The 12,585-nt window shown below is 41.7% G+C and overlaps 1 protein-coding gene across 1 annotated transcript in view; it reads left to right on the top strand.

The window, feature by feature from the left end:
- Nucleotides 1-12,113, top strand: part of LOC140198367 (zinc finger CW-type PWWP domain protein 1-like) — a 142,146-nt gene extending 130,033 nt beyond the window's left edge. The window contains exons 14-16 of the mRNA XM_072259464.1: nt 6,299-6,389; nt 8,986-9,053; nt 11,958-12,113. Of these exons, the coding sequence (XP_072115565.1) occupies nt 6,299-6,389; nt 8,986-9,053; nt 11,958-12,113 (315 nt within the window). The remainder of the gene's footprint in view (nt 1-6,298; nt 6,390-8,985; nt 9,054-11,957) is intronic.
- Nucleotides 12,114-12,585: the final 472 nt, after the last annotated feature.

The following is a 12,585-nucleotide window of genomic DNA, read 5'->3' as shown; positions in this document are numbered from 1 at the left end:
CATAGCAGCAAGTTCTTAAGAACAATAGTCATCCAACAGTACAACTTCCTGCCATTCGTAGTGTCATCTTCAACTCCATTATTGATACTTAAAGGAAACAGTAAGCATTCAACACTCCTAAACTGACATTGTGCTTAGTGAGAGACAAAACAATTCCCCCAAAGTTTATTAAACATGGCTCTGAAAAATGAACCATAGGACAGAAATATAAACTGATAGTTGAAAAAAAGTTTAAAAAATAAACAAACTTCACCCAGTGCTCTTCCCACACAAGGTTGTAGAGTTCACTGAATTGGAGGTAAAAGGAAATACTCTCTTGAGAGAGCAGTCAGAGTGAATATTGTTCCACCTATCGTAGTAGTCAGTACCTAACCCGGCCAAGTCAGACCAGACCTCGCTACCCAAGCACCACTAACATTACCTGGCAGAGGGTATGGGAGAAAAGTAGTTTATGAAGAATTCGGTGTAGTGGGGAGGCTGTCGATACATTTCCGTGCTTCGTCTAACGAGCATAGCTACTTCTTGTCACCACTGGGAGGTGTGATACAGAGCCGTGCAGGGTATAGTAGGGAAGGCCTGGGTCCTCAGTTGTATAGCTCCATCATTACTTCTCTGTACTCGGCTCGCAGGCTCAAAACTTCGGGAGAGTAGTCCTCCACAACCCGAATCTGCTGGCCGTGGTGTTCTAGCTTCCCTCTCCGCCGGGGCTCTCTAACCAGGAGATCTTTAATCTGGTAGCGGTGCAGGCGAAGAATGACCGGGCGCGGTCTCTGTCCTGGGGCTGGTTTAGCTGCTATCAATCTCCAGCAGGGATGGGAGCATCTCTTTCCCGAAGATCTCACAAAGCAGACTGGAAAAAAATTCAGTAGGACACCAGCCTTCAATAGATTCCGCAGGCCCAGGGTGCGTAGGTTCTGCAGTCTGCTCCAGCCCTCCAGGTCAGTAACTTTAGCCATTAGCTTGATATGGCCAGCTCACTGACGCGCTGGCACAGGTCGTCCGTAGTGAGCTCGAGAGAGGGTAGGCGTTGGCTGTGGTCCTCCACTTTGCATTGGATTTGGTTGAGTTTTGTTTCCAGCAGGCTGAAAGAAGATTTAAATTCGGCCGCTAACGCCTCACGGTGTTGGTCTAGTAGCGTGGAGATAGCCTCTACTATTAAGCCAGTCGCTGAATTGCCTTTTTTCCTGGATTTAGTACTCTTTGAGGTTATTGTGAAGCGAGCATAGTCGCAGGCAGGGGGAAGAGCAAGAAGTCCAACAGCGTGGTATGAGAAAAGGGGGAAGAAGGAGTGTGAAGATAATAAGTAGGATGGAGCGCCCGTTCTCTGCGACTACTCCATATGGCTGCCAACCGGAAGTCCCTGGCGGGAATATTTAAGGACATTTTGAACCTCTCACTGCTACAGTTGTAAGTTCCCACCTGCTTCAAAAAAGCAACAATTATAGCAGTGTCTAAGAAGAGTAGCATGAGCTGCCTAAATGATTATTGCACAGTAGCACTCACATCTACGGTGAAGAAATGCTTTGAGAGGTTGGTCAGGACTAGAATGAACTCCTGCTTCAGCAAGGACCTGGACCTACTGCAATTTGCCTATCGCCACAATAGATCTACAGCAGATGCAATCTCAATGGCTCTTCACACACCCTTAGATTATCTGCACAATACAAACACCTCTTTCAGTGTCACACCTGGACAATCAGGTGCAGGTAAGCATGTCTGATGAGGGTCACCGGTTAGTAAGTTGCAACAACACAAAGTGCAAAGGTGCCAGGTGGAAAAAGTGCAAAAACTGCCCAAAGGTTGTGAAGAAGAAAAATATTTACAAATAGACAAATTCAAAACAAACATGTATGAACAAAAAATTACAAATATGCAGAGGCTTTCCCCACGACACACTTTGTCTTTAATTTTCCAATATAACTACCCACTAAACATCAACTCCAACCTCCATATCTCCCTAGCAAAGTCTGACTGAGGGTTTAAATCTGTCTCTTCCTGGCCTAGAAGGACCAAGGAATTCTACTAATTGTCTGCGGGTGGGTGTTGGAATGATAACCAAGTGACCAGACCATAATAATTACTTCAGATGCAGAACTGGAATATTTTAAACAGGGATTCTAACATCCTACAGTTATAGTTTTATTCCACAACAAATGCCTTAGTTAAACCCACATGCTCAGATGAATATAAAAGGATATTGTCTCCCCACCGGTGGTGTTGCTTGTTTAACCCAGGCATTAATTTAGGATGCCCCAAGCTGTCCCTTGGGTCTTTTGGGACCGTTCTGCAGTCTACAAACCAATGGAAACAAACCGGTGTGAGTGAAAATAAATGAAATTGTTTGGAATGTCTGTGTCTGGAATCCTCATTTTTATGAGTTATAAACCAGTAAGAGCACATTAACTGAAGGGATTGTTTTGATTAGCCAAGCTAGCAATTGTTTTACTGATGGGGTGTGTAAATGCTGAACTCCCAAGAATTGCAGAATGGGAGGGCAAAGTTGTGTGAACTACTGAGGAAACTAGACCAGGGACAGAACGAAGATGGGTGACTAACCGGGCAAAGTGGCAAGGTTAGCGGGAGAATTAGCATTGCCAATCTGTTCTGTCATAGTCAGGATGCTGTTCATTGACAAGAGCTCAGCATTTAACGCCATCATTCCCACAATCCTGATTGATAAGTTACAGAACCTGGTCCTCTGTACCTCCCTCAGCTGTTGGATCCTCTACTCCCTAACTGGAAGATCGCAGTCTCTGTGGATTGGGGATAATATCTCCTCCTCGTTGACGATCAAGACTGGCATGCACGTCAAGGGTGTGTGGCTAGGTATAGCTCAAATGGCATCTATAAATTTGCTCATGGTACAACCATTACTGGTAGAATCTCAGATGGAGATGAGAGGGCGTACAGGAGCGAGAAATACCAGCTAGTTGAGTGGTGTTGCAGCAATAACCTTGTACTCAATGTCAGTAAAACAAAAGAGCTGATTGTGGACTTCAGAAAGGGTAAGACTATGGAACGCATACCATAGAGGGACCAGAAGGGGAGAGAGTGAGCAATTTCAAGTTCCTGGGTGTCAAGATCTCTGAGGATCTAACCTGGTCCCAACATATTGATGCAGCTATAAAGGCAAGACACTGGCTATATTTCATTTGGAGTTTGAAGAGATTTGGTTTGTCAACTGAAACATTTGAAAACTTCTGTAGATGTACCATGGGAGCATTCTGACAGGCTGCATCGCTATCTGGTATGGTGTGGGGGGAGGGCTACCATATAGGACCAAAAGAATCTACAGGAATTCGTAAAATTGGTCAGCTCCATCTTGGGTACTAGACTCCATAACACTCAAGACATCTTCAAGGAGTTGGTGCCTCAGAAAGGCGACATCCATTATTAAGGACCTCATCAACCAGGACGTACCCTCTTCTCATTGTTACCATCAGAAAGGAGGTGCAGAAGCCTGAAGGCACACACTCGGTGATTCAGGAGTAGCTTATTCCCCTCTGCCATACAATTCCTAAATGGATATTGAACCCATGAACACTACCTCACTTTTTAAAAATATATACTATTTCTGTTTTTACACTATTCTAATCTATTCTATACTTACTGTAATTGATTTGCTTATTTTTTTTCTTCTTCATATATTATGTAGAAGAAGAAGAATAGCCCTTATCTCAGCAGTGGAGTTATCGGGGCACCGTCATGATGGTGTTTCCATAGCAAGCTATTCTTGTTTTTACGAGGCCGAGTTGCTAGCTTGACGCTCAACCCGACTTGGATTGGAACTCGGGAACCTTTGCTCCGGAGTCCGGCACTGATATTATTGCGCCACCAAGCGGGACACCTATATTATGTATTACATTGAAATGCTGCTGCAAAGTTAACAAATTTCATGACACATGCCAGTGATAATAAACCTCATTCTGATTCTGGTAACGTGTAGTTTTGGTTACCTACCTGCAAGAAAGATGTAAAATATGACTGCAGAGGAAATTTATAAGGATGTTGCTAGGACTTGAGGACCTAAGTTATAGGGAAAGTTTGAATGGGTTAGCACTTTATTCCTTGAATAATATATGTATGTACATATATATAGAAGACAGAGGGGAGATTTGATAGAGGTATACAAAATTATGAGGAGTATAGATAGTTAAATGTAAGCAGCTTTTTCCACTGAGGTTGTGTAGGACTACAACCAGAGGACTTGGGTTGAGGATGAAAGATAAAATGTTTAAGGGAAACATGAGGGGGATCTTCTTCACTCAGAGGGTGATGAGAGTAGAATGAGCTGTCAGTGCAAATGGTGGATGCAGGTCGGTTTCAACATTTAAGAGAAATTTGGATAGGCACATGGATGGCAGGGGTAAGGAGGGCTGTGGTCTTGGTCAGGCCGATGGGACTAGGTAGATTAATCGTTTGGCATGGAATAGATCGGCTGAAGGGCCTGTTTCTGCGCTTTTGTGTTCAATTACTTTAAACAATTGATATTTTATCTATCTTCCCCTTTGTACGATATTAATAATGAAACTTAAGGGTAATATAAGGACAAAATCCTATACCTTTCTCGATCATTTCACACTATGGCATGAAGTGAAATCCCACCCTTTGAGGTAGAGTGTGAAAGAGTGTGGAGAGACAGGTGAAGTGAACTCAAAGGGAAGAATGAAGGTCAGTGGAGAGCAGGACCAGGGAGAGTGATGGAAAACAAAGGCAGGTACATCAGGAATTCCAAAAGAACCAACAAATAGATGGTTAAAGAGAAATTGAAAATTCCTCTTTTCAGATAGAATGTAGATAATGAGAGAGTGAGAGGCAGAAGTAGAAATGGAACTGTGGGGTGAGAGTGGGTAACATATCTTCCCTGCATTGAACTGAACTGACTTTATTTCTTACATCCTTCACATACATGAGGAGTAATAATCTTTACGTTACATCTCCATCTGAATGTGCAATGTGCAAATTATAGTAATTTGTAATAAATAGTATGTACAGCAAGATACACAATAGAACAGTCAATGTAGCTTAGAAATACAATTGTGTCAGCATGAATTAATCAGTCTGATGGGTTGGTGGAAAAAGCTGTCCCAGAGCCTGTAGGTCCTGGCTTTAATGTTGCGGTACCTTTTCTCAGAATGGTAGTGGCTGGAACAGTTTGTGGTTGGAGTGACTTAGATCCCCATGATATTTCAGGCCCTTTTTATACACCTGTCTTTGTAAATGTCCTGAATAGTGGGAAGATTACGTCGACAGATGCACTGGGCTGTCCACACTGCTCTCTGCAGAGCCCTGTGATTGAGGGAAGTCAATCCCCATGCCAGCAGTGATACAGCCAGTCAGGATGTTCTTAATTGTGCCCCTGTAGAAAAAACCTTATGATTTGGGGACTCGTGCCGAACTTCAACTCTCTGAGATAAAAGAGGTGCTGCTGTGTTTTTTTCACGACACAGTTGGTATGTACAGACCAAGTTAGATCCTCGATGATGTATATACTGAGGAATTTGAAAATGGTCACCCTCCCAACCCCAGATCCATTGATGTCTATAGAGATCAGCCTGTCTCCATTCCTCCCACAGTCCACAACCAGCTGCTTTGTTTTTGCGACATTGAGGGAGAGGTTGTTTTCTTGACACCACTGGGTCAGGGTGATGACTTCTTCTCTGTAGGCTACCTCGTTATTATTTGAAATAAGGCCAGTCAATGTAATATCATCTGCAAATTTAATTAGCAGATTGGAGTTGTGGGTGGTGACACAGTCACGGGTATACAGAGAATAAAGGAGGGGGCTTAGGACACAGCCCTGGGGGGCTCCTGTGTTGAGGGTCAGAGGGACAGAGGAGAGGGAGCCCACTCTTACCATCTGTCGGTGATCTGACAGGAAGTCCAGGATCTAGCTGCACAAAGCAGGGTGAAGGCCATAATTTTGATAGCCTCATAATCCAAGAGAGACACGGACTATAAAAGTTCAGATGATGAAGGAGTCGGAGAAAGATGGAATAGAGAAAAATGTGTAATTGGAATGACAGTATTCTGTGGTTTGGGAGTGAATTAGCAGAGTGGGAGTGTGTTTGTGTGACATTGCGTGGCATAACATTGCTGGCTTACATGCTATTAGTGTGTGATATGGCATTAATTTTCACAGTGCAAGGATGTACCTGCAGTATGGGAGGTTCTTTCTGATGGAAGTATATTTGGATTGTATAATCATTGTGAGAATACAAATGTGTCAGTTGCTCACATACGAAGGAGCACACAATACTAAAGCACTTCTGGCTTCAATCCTTGTCTTTTGTGGCAGGAACGCCTTTCTCTGTTTGGATTTGCTGTTCGATACAAGAGAAATGGAGGTGCTGAACTTTCCGAACATAATTCCAGTCAAGGATCACTAGGTAACTGTTGGTTATGTTCAATTTGACAAAATTCACAGTTTCTCCAACGTATCAGAACAAGTAGAAGTTAATATTTTCTTTGGTACATACATTCTCTACAAAACACCCTTATTCAAAGGTGTGACATTTTAAATTAAATAAGGCAGTAGGTTTATAACAGAAACAAACATGACCAATAATGAAGACAGTGGGGCAATCTGTCAGCACCAACATTTGGGAAAGAAAGTGCCGATGCAGGATTCAAATAAACCCAAACTGAGAGGCTAAAAAGTTGCTGAAGGATGGGTCTTATATAAATAATCTTGTTGAAATGCCTTGTTATGGACAGAAAAATCAAGCTGCTGGTGAAACTCAGAAAGCCAAATACCATCTGTGGGAGGAAGTGAATTAAGATCATAAGACCATAAGATACAGGAGCAGAATTAAATTTCGCCCATCGAGTCTGCTCTGCTGTTTCATCTTTGCTGATCCATTTTCCTCTCAGCCCCAATCTCCTGCCTTCTCTCCATATCCTTTCATGCCCTGATTAATCAGGAATCTATCAATCTTTGCCTAAATATATCTAGTGATTTGGCCTCCACAGCCACCTATGGCAATGAATTCCACAGGTTATTGAAGTTTTGGGACAAACCCTGCATCAGAAACCCATCAGGGTTTCGAAATGCAATATCAACATTTTCTTTCTCTCTACGGTTACTACTTGACCTGCTAAGTTCCTCCAACAGATTGTTCTGTTGCTTCATATTCCAGCATGTGTAGTCACTTATGTGTCCATTAGTATAGACAGAATGTGAGCTAAAAATAAAGTGAAGAATTTTAAAACAAAATTACTAAAGTTGACCATTTCAATTTTGGATGATTTTTAAGCCACAACCACAACAATGAAATTGATGAAAGTGGTCTGGAGCTAGCTGTACATCAATTTGCCAGGATGTTTCAAAACAAGCACACAACTCCTCATTTGCTTGAACAAGTAGAGTCAGAATCAGGTTTAGTATCTCCAGCATATGTTGTGAAACTTCTTGTTGTGCAGCAGCAGTACAATGCAATACATAATAATAAAAACTGTGAATTACAGTGAGAAATACACACACACACACACACACACACATATATTCAAAGATTCAAAGAACATTTATTATCAAAGAATGTATAAATTATACAACCTTGAGGTTTGTTTGCTTACACGTAGCCACAAAGCAAGAAACCTGAAAGAACCTAATTAAAAAATAAAAGACCAACACCGGATGCACAAGTGAAAGGGGAAAAAAAGACAAATCATGCAAACAATTGAAGCGAGTGACATGCTGTATATGTATAAAAGTTCTATTAAATAGATAGTGCAAAAACAGAAATTAAAAAAGGTAGTGAGGTAGTGATCATGGGTTCAATGTCCATTCAGAAATCAGATGGCAGAGGAGAAGAAGCTGTTCCTGAATAATAATAATAATAATGAGTGTGTGTCTTCAGGCTCTTGTACCTCCTTACTGATGGTAGCAATGAGAAGAGGGCATGTCCTGGGTGATGGGGATCCTTAATAATGGATGCTGCATTTTTGAGGCACCGCTCCTTGAAGATGTCCTGATGCTGGGGAGGCTAGTGTCCATGATGGAGCTGACTGAGTTTACAACTCTCTGCAGCTTATTTCAATCTTGTGCAGTTGCACTTCTATTCCATACCAGACAGTGATGCAGTCAGCTAGAATGCTCTCCATGGTACATCTGTAGAAATTTGGAAGTGTCTTTGGTGACATACCAATTCTCAAACTCCTAAAAGACCTAACGTAAGAGATCTGCTTAATTTGCCTATGCCCCAAGAAATCGTTCCATCGAAGTACGAATCAGATTTTTTTTTTACGCATCTATTAAGTTAGATCTTGGGAATTTTTTGGGGATAAAAACTGATAACAGGATAAAAATTCTTCCGCTGGCAATGCATCTTCAATAATGCCTCCATTCACTGTTTGTAGCAGGATCTTTAAATTGTGATGTGGATATGATTAGAACAATTTCACCTTAATATCTTCAGCTTTTTCATGAGACTTTATTTATTTGTTTATAGGGTAGATCATTTACATACTGATTCATTGAATTGAGACTACCTGGAAAAGGATCACAGATAATTACTTACAAGTTGAACTGATGCTCAAATGTGACCAGTCTTTTCTTATAACTAACACTATTGGGAATCAGCTTAGACTAAATGTCTTCCTGTATTTATTTATTGATTGATTGATTGATTGAGATACAGTGCAGACCAGGCTGTTCCGACCCTTCCAGCCGCGCCACCCAACAATCCCCGATTTAACCCCAGCCTAATCATAGGACAATTAACCTACCAACCTTTGGACTGCAGGAGGAAACTGGAGCACCTGGAGGAAACCCACGTGGTCATGGGAAGAACGTACAAATTCCTTACAGACAGCGGCGGGAATTGAATCTGGGTCATTGGTACTGTAAAGTGTTGTGCTAATTTAGGTGATGAAAATTGAAGACAAGACTCTGATTGGCTATGACGCAGTCAGAACGTGATTATTCTTACTCAATATTTAAATGTCATGAATCACCACCACTGAAATATTTGTTTCATTCCATAGAAGCTCCTTGTAACAACAAGAAAACAAAAAGATCCAAATCCAAGAACGTTGAAGATGATTGGAATGAGGTAAGTTATAGCAAAAAATATCAACTGTCCGAGCTAAATACCTCTGTGGAGATTGCTGTATGAATACTGCAGTTAGATCTTAGCATCTCTGGGTTAGGATATTCATGATGCAGGGTTTCAGCCTGAAATTTCAGCCATTCCTTTCCCCCTACAGATGCTGCTGAGTTCTTCCAGCAGATTGTTTGTGCTCCAGCATATAGTACTCACCTTTGGTGATGCTTAATTAATCTGTGCTGGAAATTGTGTGATTGTGAATGTTCTGAAAGCAAGAATCAAGATTCACAGTTGTTTATTGCTGTTCTTCAGTACAGAGCGAAATGACTGAATCCGGAGTAACAATCATCTCATACCCCTTTACGCTCCTGTACCGAAGAAAGACCTCCGAGCGGACCACAAGCTTGTCGTAGGGTTTGGAGGTTTGCATGCCTCAGTGACCTAGAAAGCTATGTAGGCTGGAGTCAGGACTTTATGCTTTGGCTCTTGGTAGCGTCACCCATGCCAAGCAGGTCAAAGGATAGATGCCAGACTTAGAGTGGTCCACTGGCTTTCTGGATTCAGGGGTTCAGGTGAGGGGTAACAACACTGACTGGTCAAAAAAAATTGTTACAGAAACATCAATGAAGAATCCTATATCTGTGTGTGATGGTCAAACTTCATTGCTGCCCTAAGTGCCAACGATGTAACAGGCAGTATGTAAGTAAGTACTGAAGAATGACAATAAACAATCTTGAATCTTGAACGCAAAAACACTTTGCTTTGACGTGACACTATTAACACAGCAGATCAAAGAGCATTAACAGTAAGCAAATTGTTACTAAGTGATGTAGAGAGATCTTAGAAGGTAAAACTAAAAATGCTGGAAACACTCAGCGGCTCAGGCAGAATTTGTGGAATGAGAAACCAAGTTCATATCTCCGGTTGAAGTTTCTTTGTTGGAATTAATCAGGACAAGTAGTCAAAACTTATTTAAAAGAGTGGTGGAGAAGCATTAAGGGTCAGGGTGAGAATTGCAAGCCCAGGGCTGAGGGATTTGGCAGTACTGGTGGAAAAAGGGAGTAAGTCTTGCACTAGAATTACATAGTGCAGAGACCTTTGAGATTTGGGGAAAGTTCTAAAGAAAGGGAGAGATCAGACCAATGAAGGTTTCTAGACAAAATTTAAACTGCCAGAGTCAGGACTTGGTGCAGATCAGTGAATACAAGAACAACAAAACTGGAGGTAAATTAATAAATGAGGCAGTGAAGTATTGAATGAGTTTGAATCTTTGAAGAGGAATGGTTTTAAAGTTATCCAGGAGAACAAATGTCACATCTGGAAGTTGTAAAGGTGTTAACAGTCCTCGTGTTTAGGCCTTCACGGTGGAGGACACTCTGACTGGATATAGGAACCGACAAGGTGTTGGAGGAGTAAGTTGCATGCCACTGAACCTCATGGTTGACAGTCCTGTTGCAATAGGAGTTACGATGGCTTAGGGCTATTTGGACAGTTCTGAATAAGCTGATCTCTGTTCCGTTCTACATGTTTGTCAGTTCCAGTCCTTGAAAGCCTCCTTGGGTACCTGTCACACAACATGAGCCACCTCCCGATGCCATTTCAAATCGCACAGAGGCATTTTCTGACCACGTCGTTCTCCACTTCTTCACCCTTGTCTAACATCTCACACGCTGTGCCAGTCTGTTCAACTGGTGCTTAGCCAGGGGTTCCCAACCTGGGGTCCATGGACCCCGTAGTTAATGGTAGAGGTCCACGGCATAAAAAAAGGTTGGAAACCCTTGTAAAAGGATGTCCCACTTAGAGAGAAGGGTATCGTCAGTGGAGATTTCTTTATGTAGGAGTCCCTCCCATTTAGACTGGAGATCTGGAGTGGAGAGCACTGCACAAAACAGTGCCGTGCAGAAGATTTTTAAGCTGATTCTCTTGACTCCTGGGCTGCCTGCTGTTCCTGTACCCCATGTGTATGCTAAATGCAAGAGATTACAGCACCAATTTAATTATTTTAAGCTGCTGGTCCTCAGGTTTTGGCAGCACTTTAGCCAGATATTTGGGCACCCAGTTGTAGGGGGGGTTATTCAATCCTGGGGTCTTCTTTGATCATTCACTCCTGGGTCTGTAGTGGGCCTTTGAAGGATCAAGGATTGACTTTATTCACCGTATACGTTTACATGTATTTGGAATTTACTGTGGTGTGTCGGGGGCAACGTGTAAAACAAAACAGCAACATTCAATAACTATAAAGAATAAAGAATTATATAAAACTTAAAGTTAGAGATTAAAGTGCAGATATGGAATAAAACGTGCATAAATGCCAGCATGTATTTTACAATGTAAATGGCATTATTAAGTGGTTTTTGAATGGTCCATCTGTGCAGACTGCCTCCTCTTCTAAGGATGCACCTGTGCCGTGTGTTCCTAAGGAGAGAACAAATGGTATCCGTAAATCTTCTGGTGAGTTTCCAGTACCAGTGGGCAGGAGTGAATTCAGTACATTGAGGATAGTATTGTAACTGTTGCAATTAGGGTTCCTTTAAAACAGAAGGCAAAAAGTAGGAAGTAAAAATTTTGGTTTTATCTTGTTGAGGGGTCAAAGTTGGGTGATGATAGATGGGACAGAAGATGAGATCTAAAAGGTTACTTTCTCAGCCCCAGGAGTAATCTGCTACTTGTAGTTTCTGAGTGATCCTATATTACTTAAAGTATTCTTTTTTTCCAATGCAGTCTTAAAGGCTTGCTGCTTTCAGTTCCAAAAAGTAAGTTCTGGTTCCCCATCCATTTCTATTTGTGACTATCCATAAGATATAATTAGGAGAAAAATTGCAATAACATGGAATGTCATGTAGTCCTAATATATTCAAAATCTTTTTATGGTATATAAATGTGAAATAAAAAATTTATATTTACTTATAGGATAGTGCAGACAGGGTGCCTATTGCGACTGGAAGTCATCAGCAGAAAACAAGGAAGGAAGAAGGGAAGTATCGAGTTTATACGTTGAAAAATCTGGATGATGTGCCACGAGCAGCAGTATGTGGTGCAACCAAGTGTCAAAAAAAAAAGTTTTAAAAAAGCACGATATAACTAAAAATTTTGATTAAAGGGAATTTAAGAGCAGTCATAGAGTCATAGAAAAGTACTGCACAGAAACAGGCCCTTCGGCCCAATAGGTCCGTGCTGAACAATTTAAGCTGCCTACTCCCATTGACTTTCTCTGAGATCATAGCCCTTCATACCCCTCCCATCCATGTACCTATCCACACTTCTCTTAAATGTTGAAATCGAGCTCGCGTGCACCACTTGCACTGGCATCTCGTTTCACACTCTCACCACCCCCTTAGTGAAGAAACTTCCCCTCATTTTCCCTTAAACTTTTCACCTTTCACCCTTAACCCATGGCCTCAGTGGAAGAAGCCTGCTTGCATTTACCCTATCTATTCCTCTCATAATTTTGTATACCTCTATCAAATCTCCTCTCAGTTTCCTACGTTCCAAGGAATAAAGTCCAAACCTATTCAGCCTTTTTGATCAGGATGGAGAA

This window comes from Mobula birostris, chromosome 5 (assembly GCF_030028105.1).
Source record: "Mobula birostris isolate sMobBir1 chromosome 5, sMobBir1.hap1, whole genome shotgun sequence".
NCBI lineage: Eukaryota > Metazoa > Chordata > Chondrichthyes > Myliobatiformes > Myliobatidae > Mobula > Mobula birostris.
The sequence above is the reverse complement of the archived record's forward strand: the minus strand, read 5'-3'. Positions and strand labels throughout refer to the sequence as shown.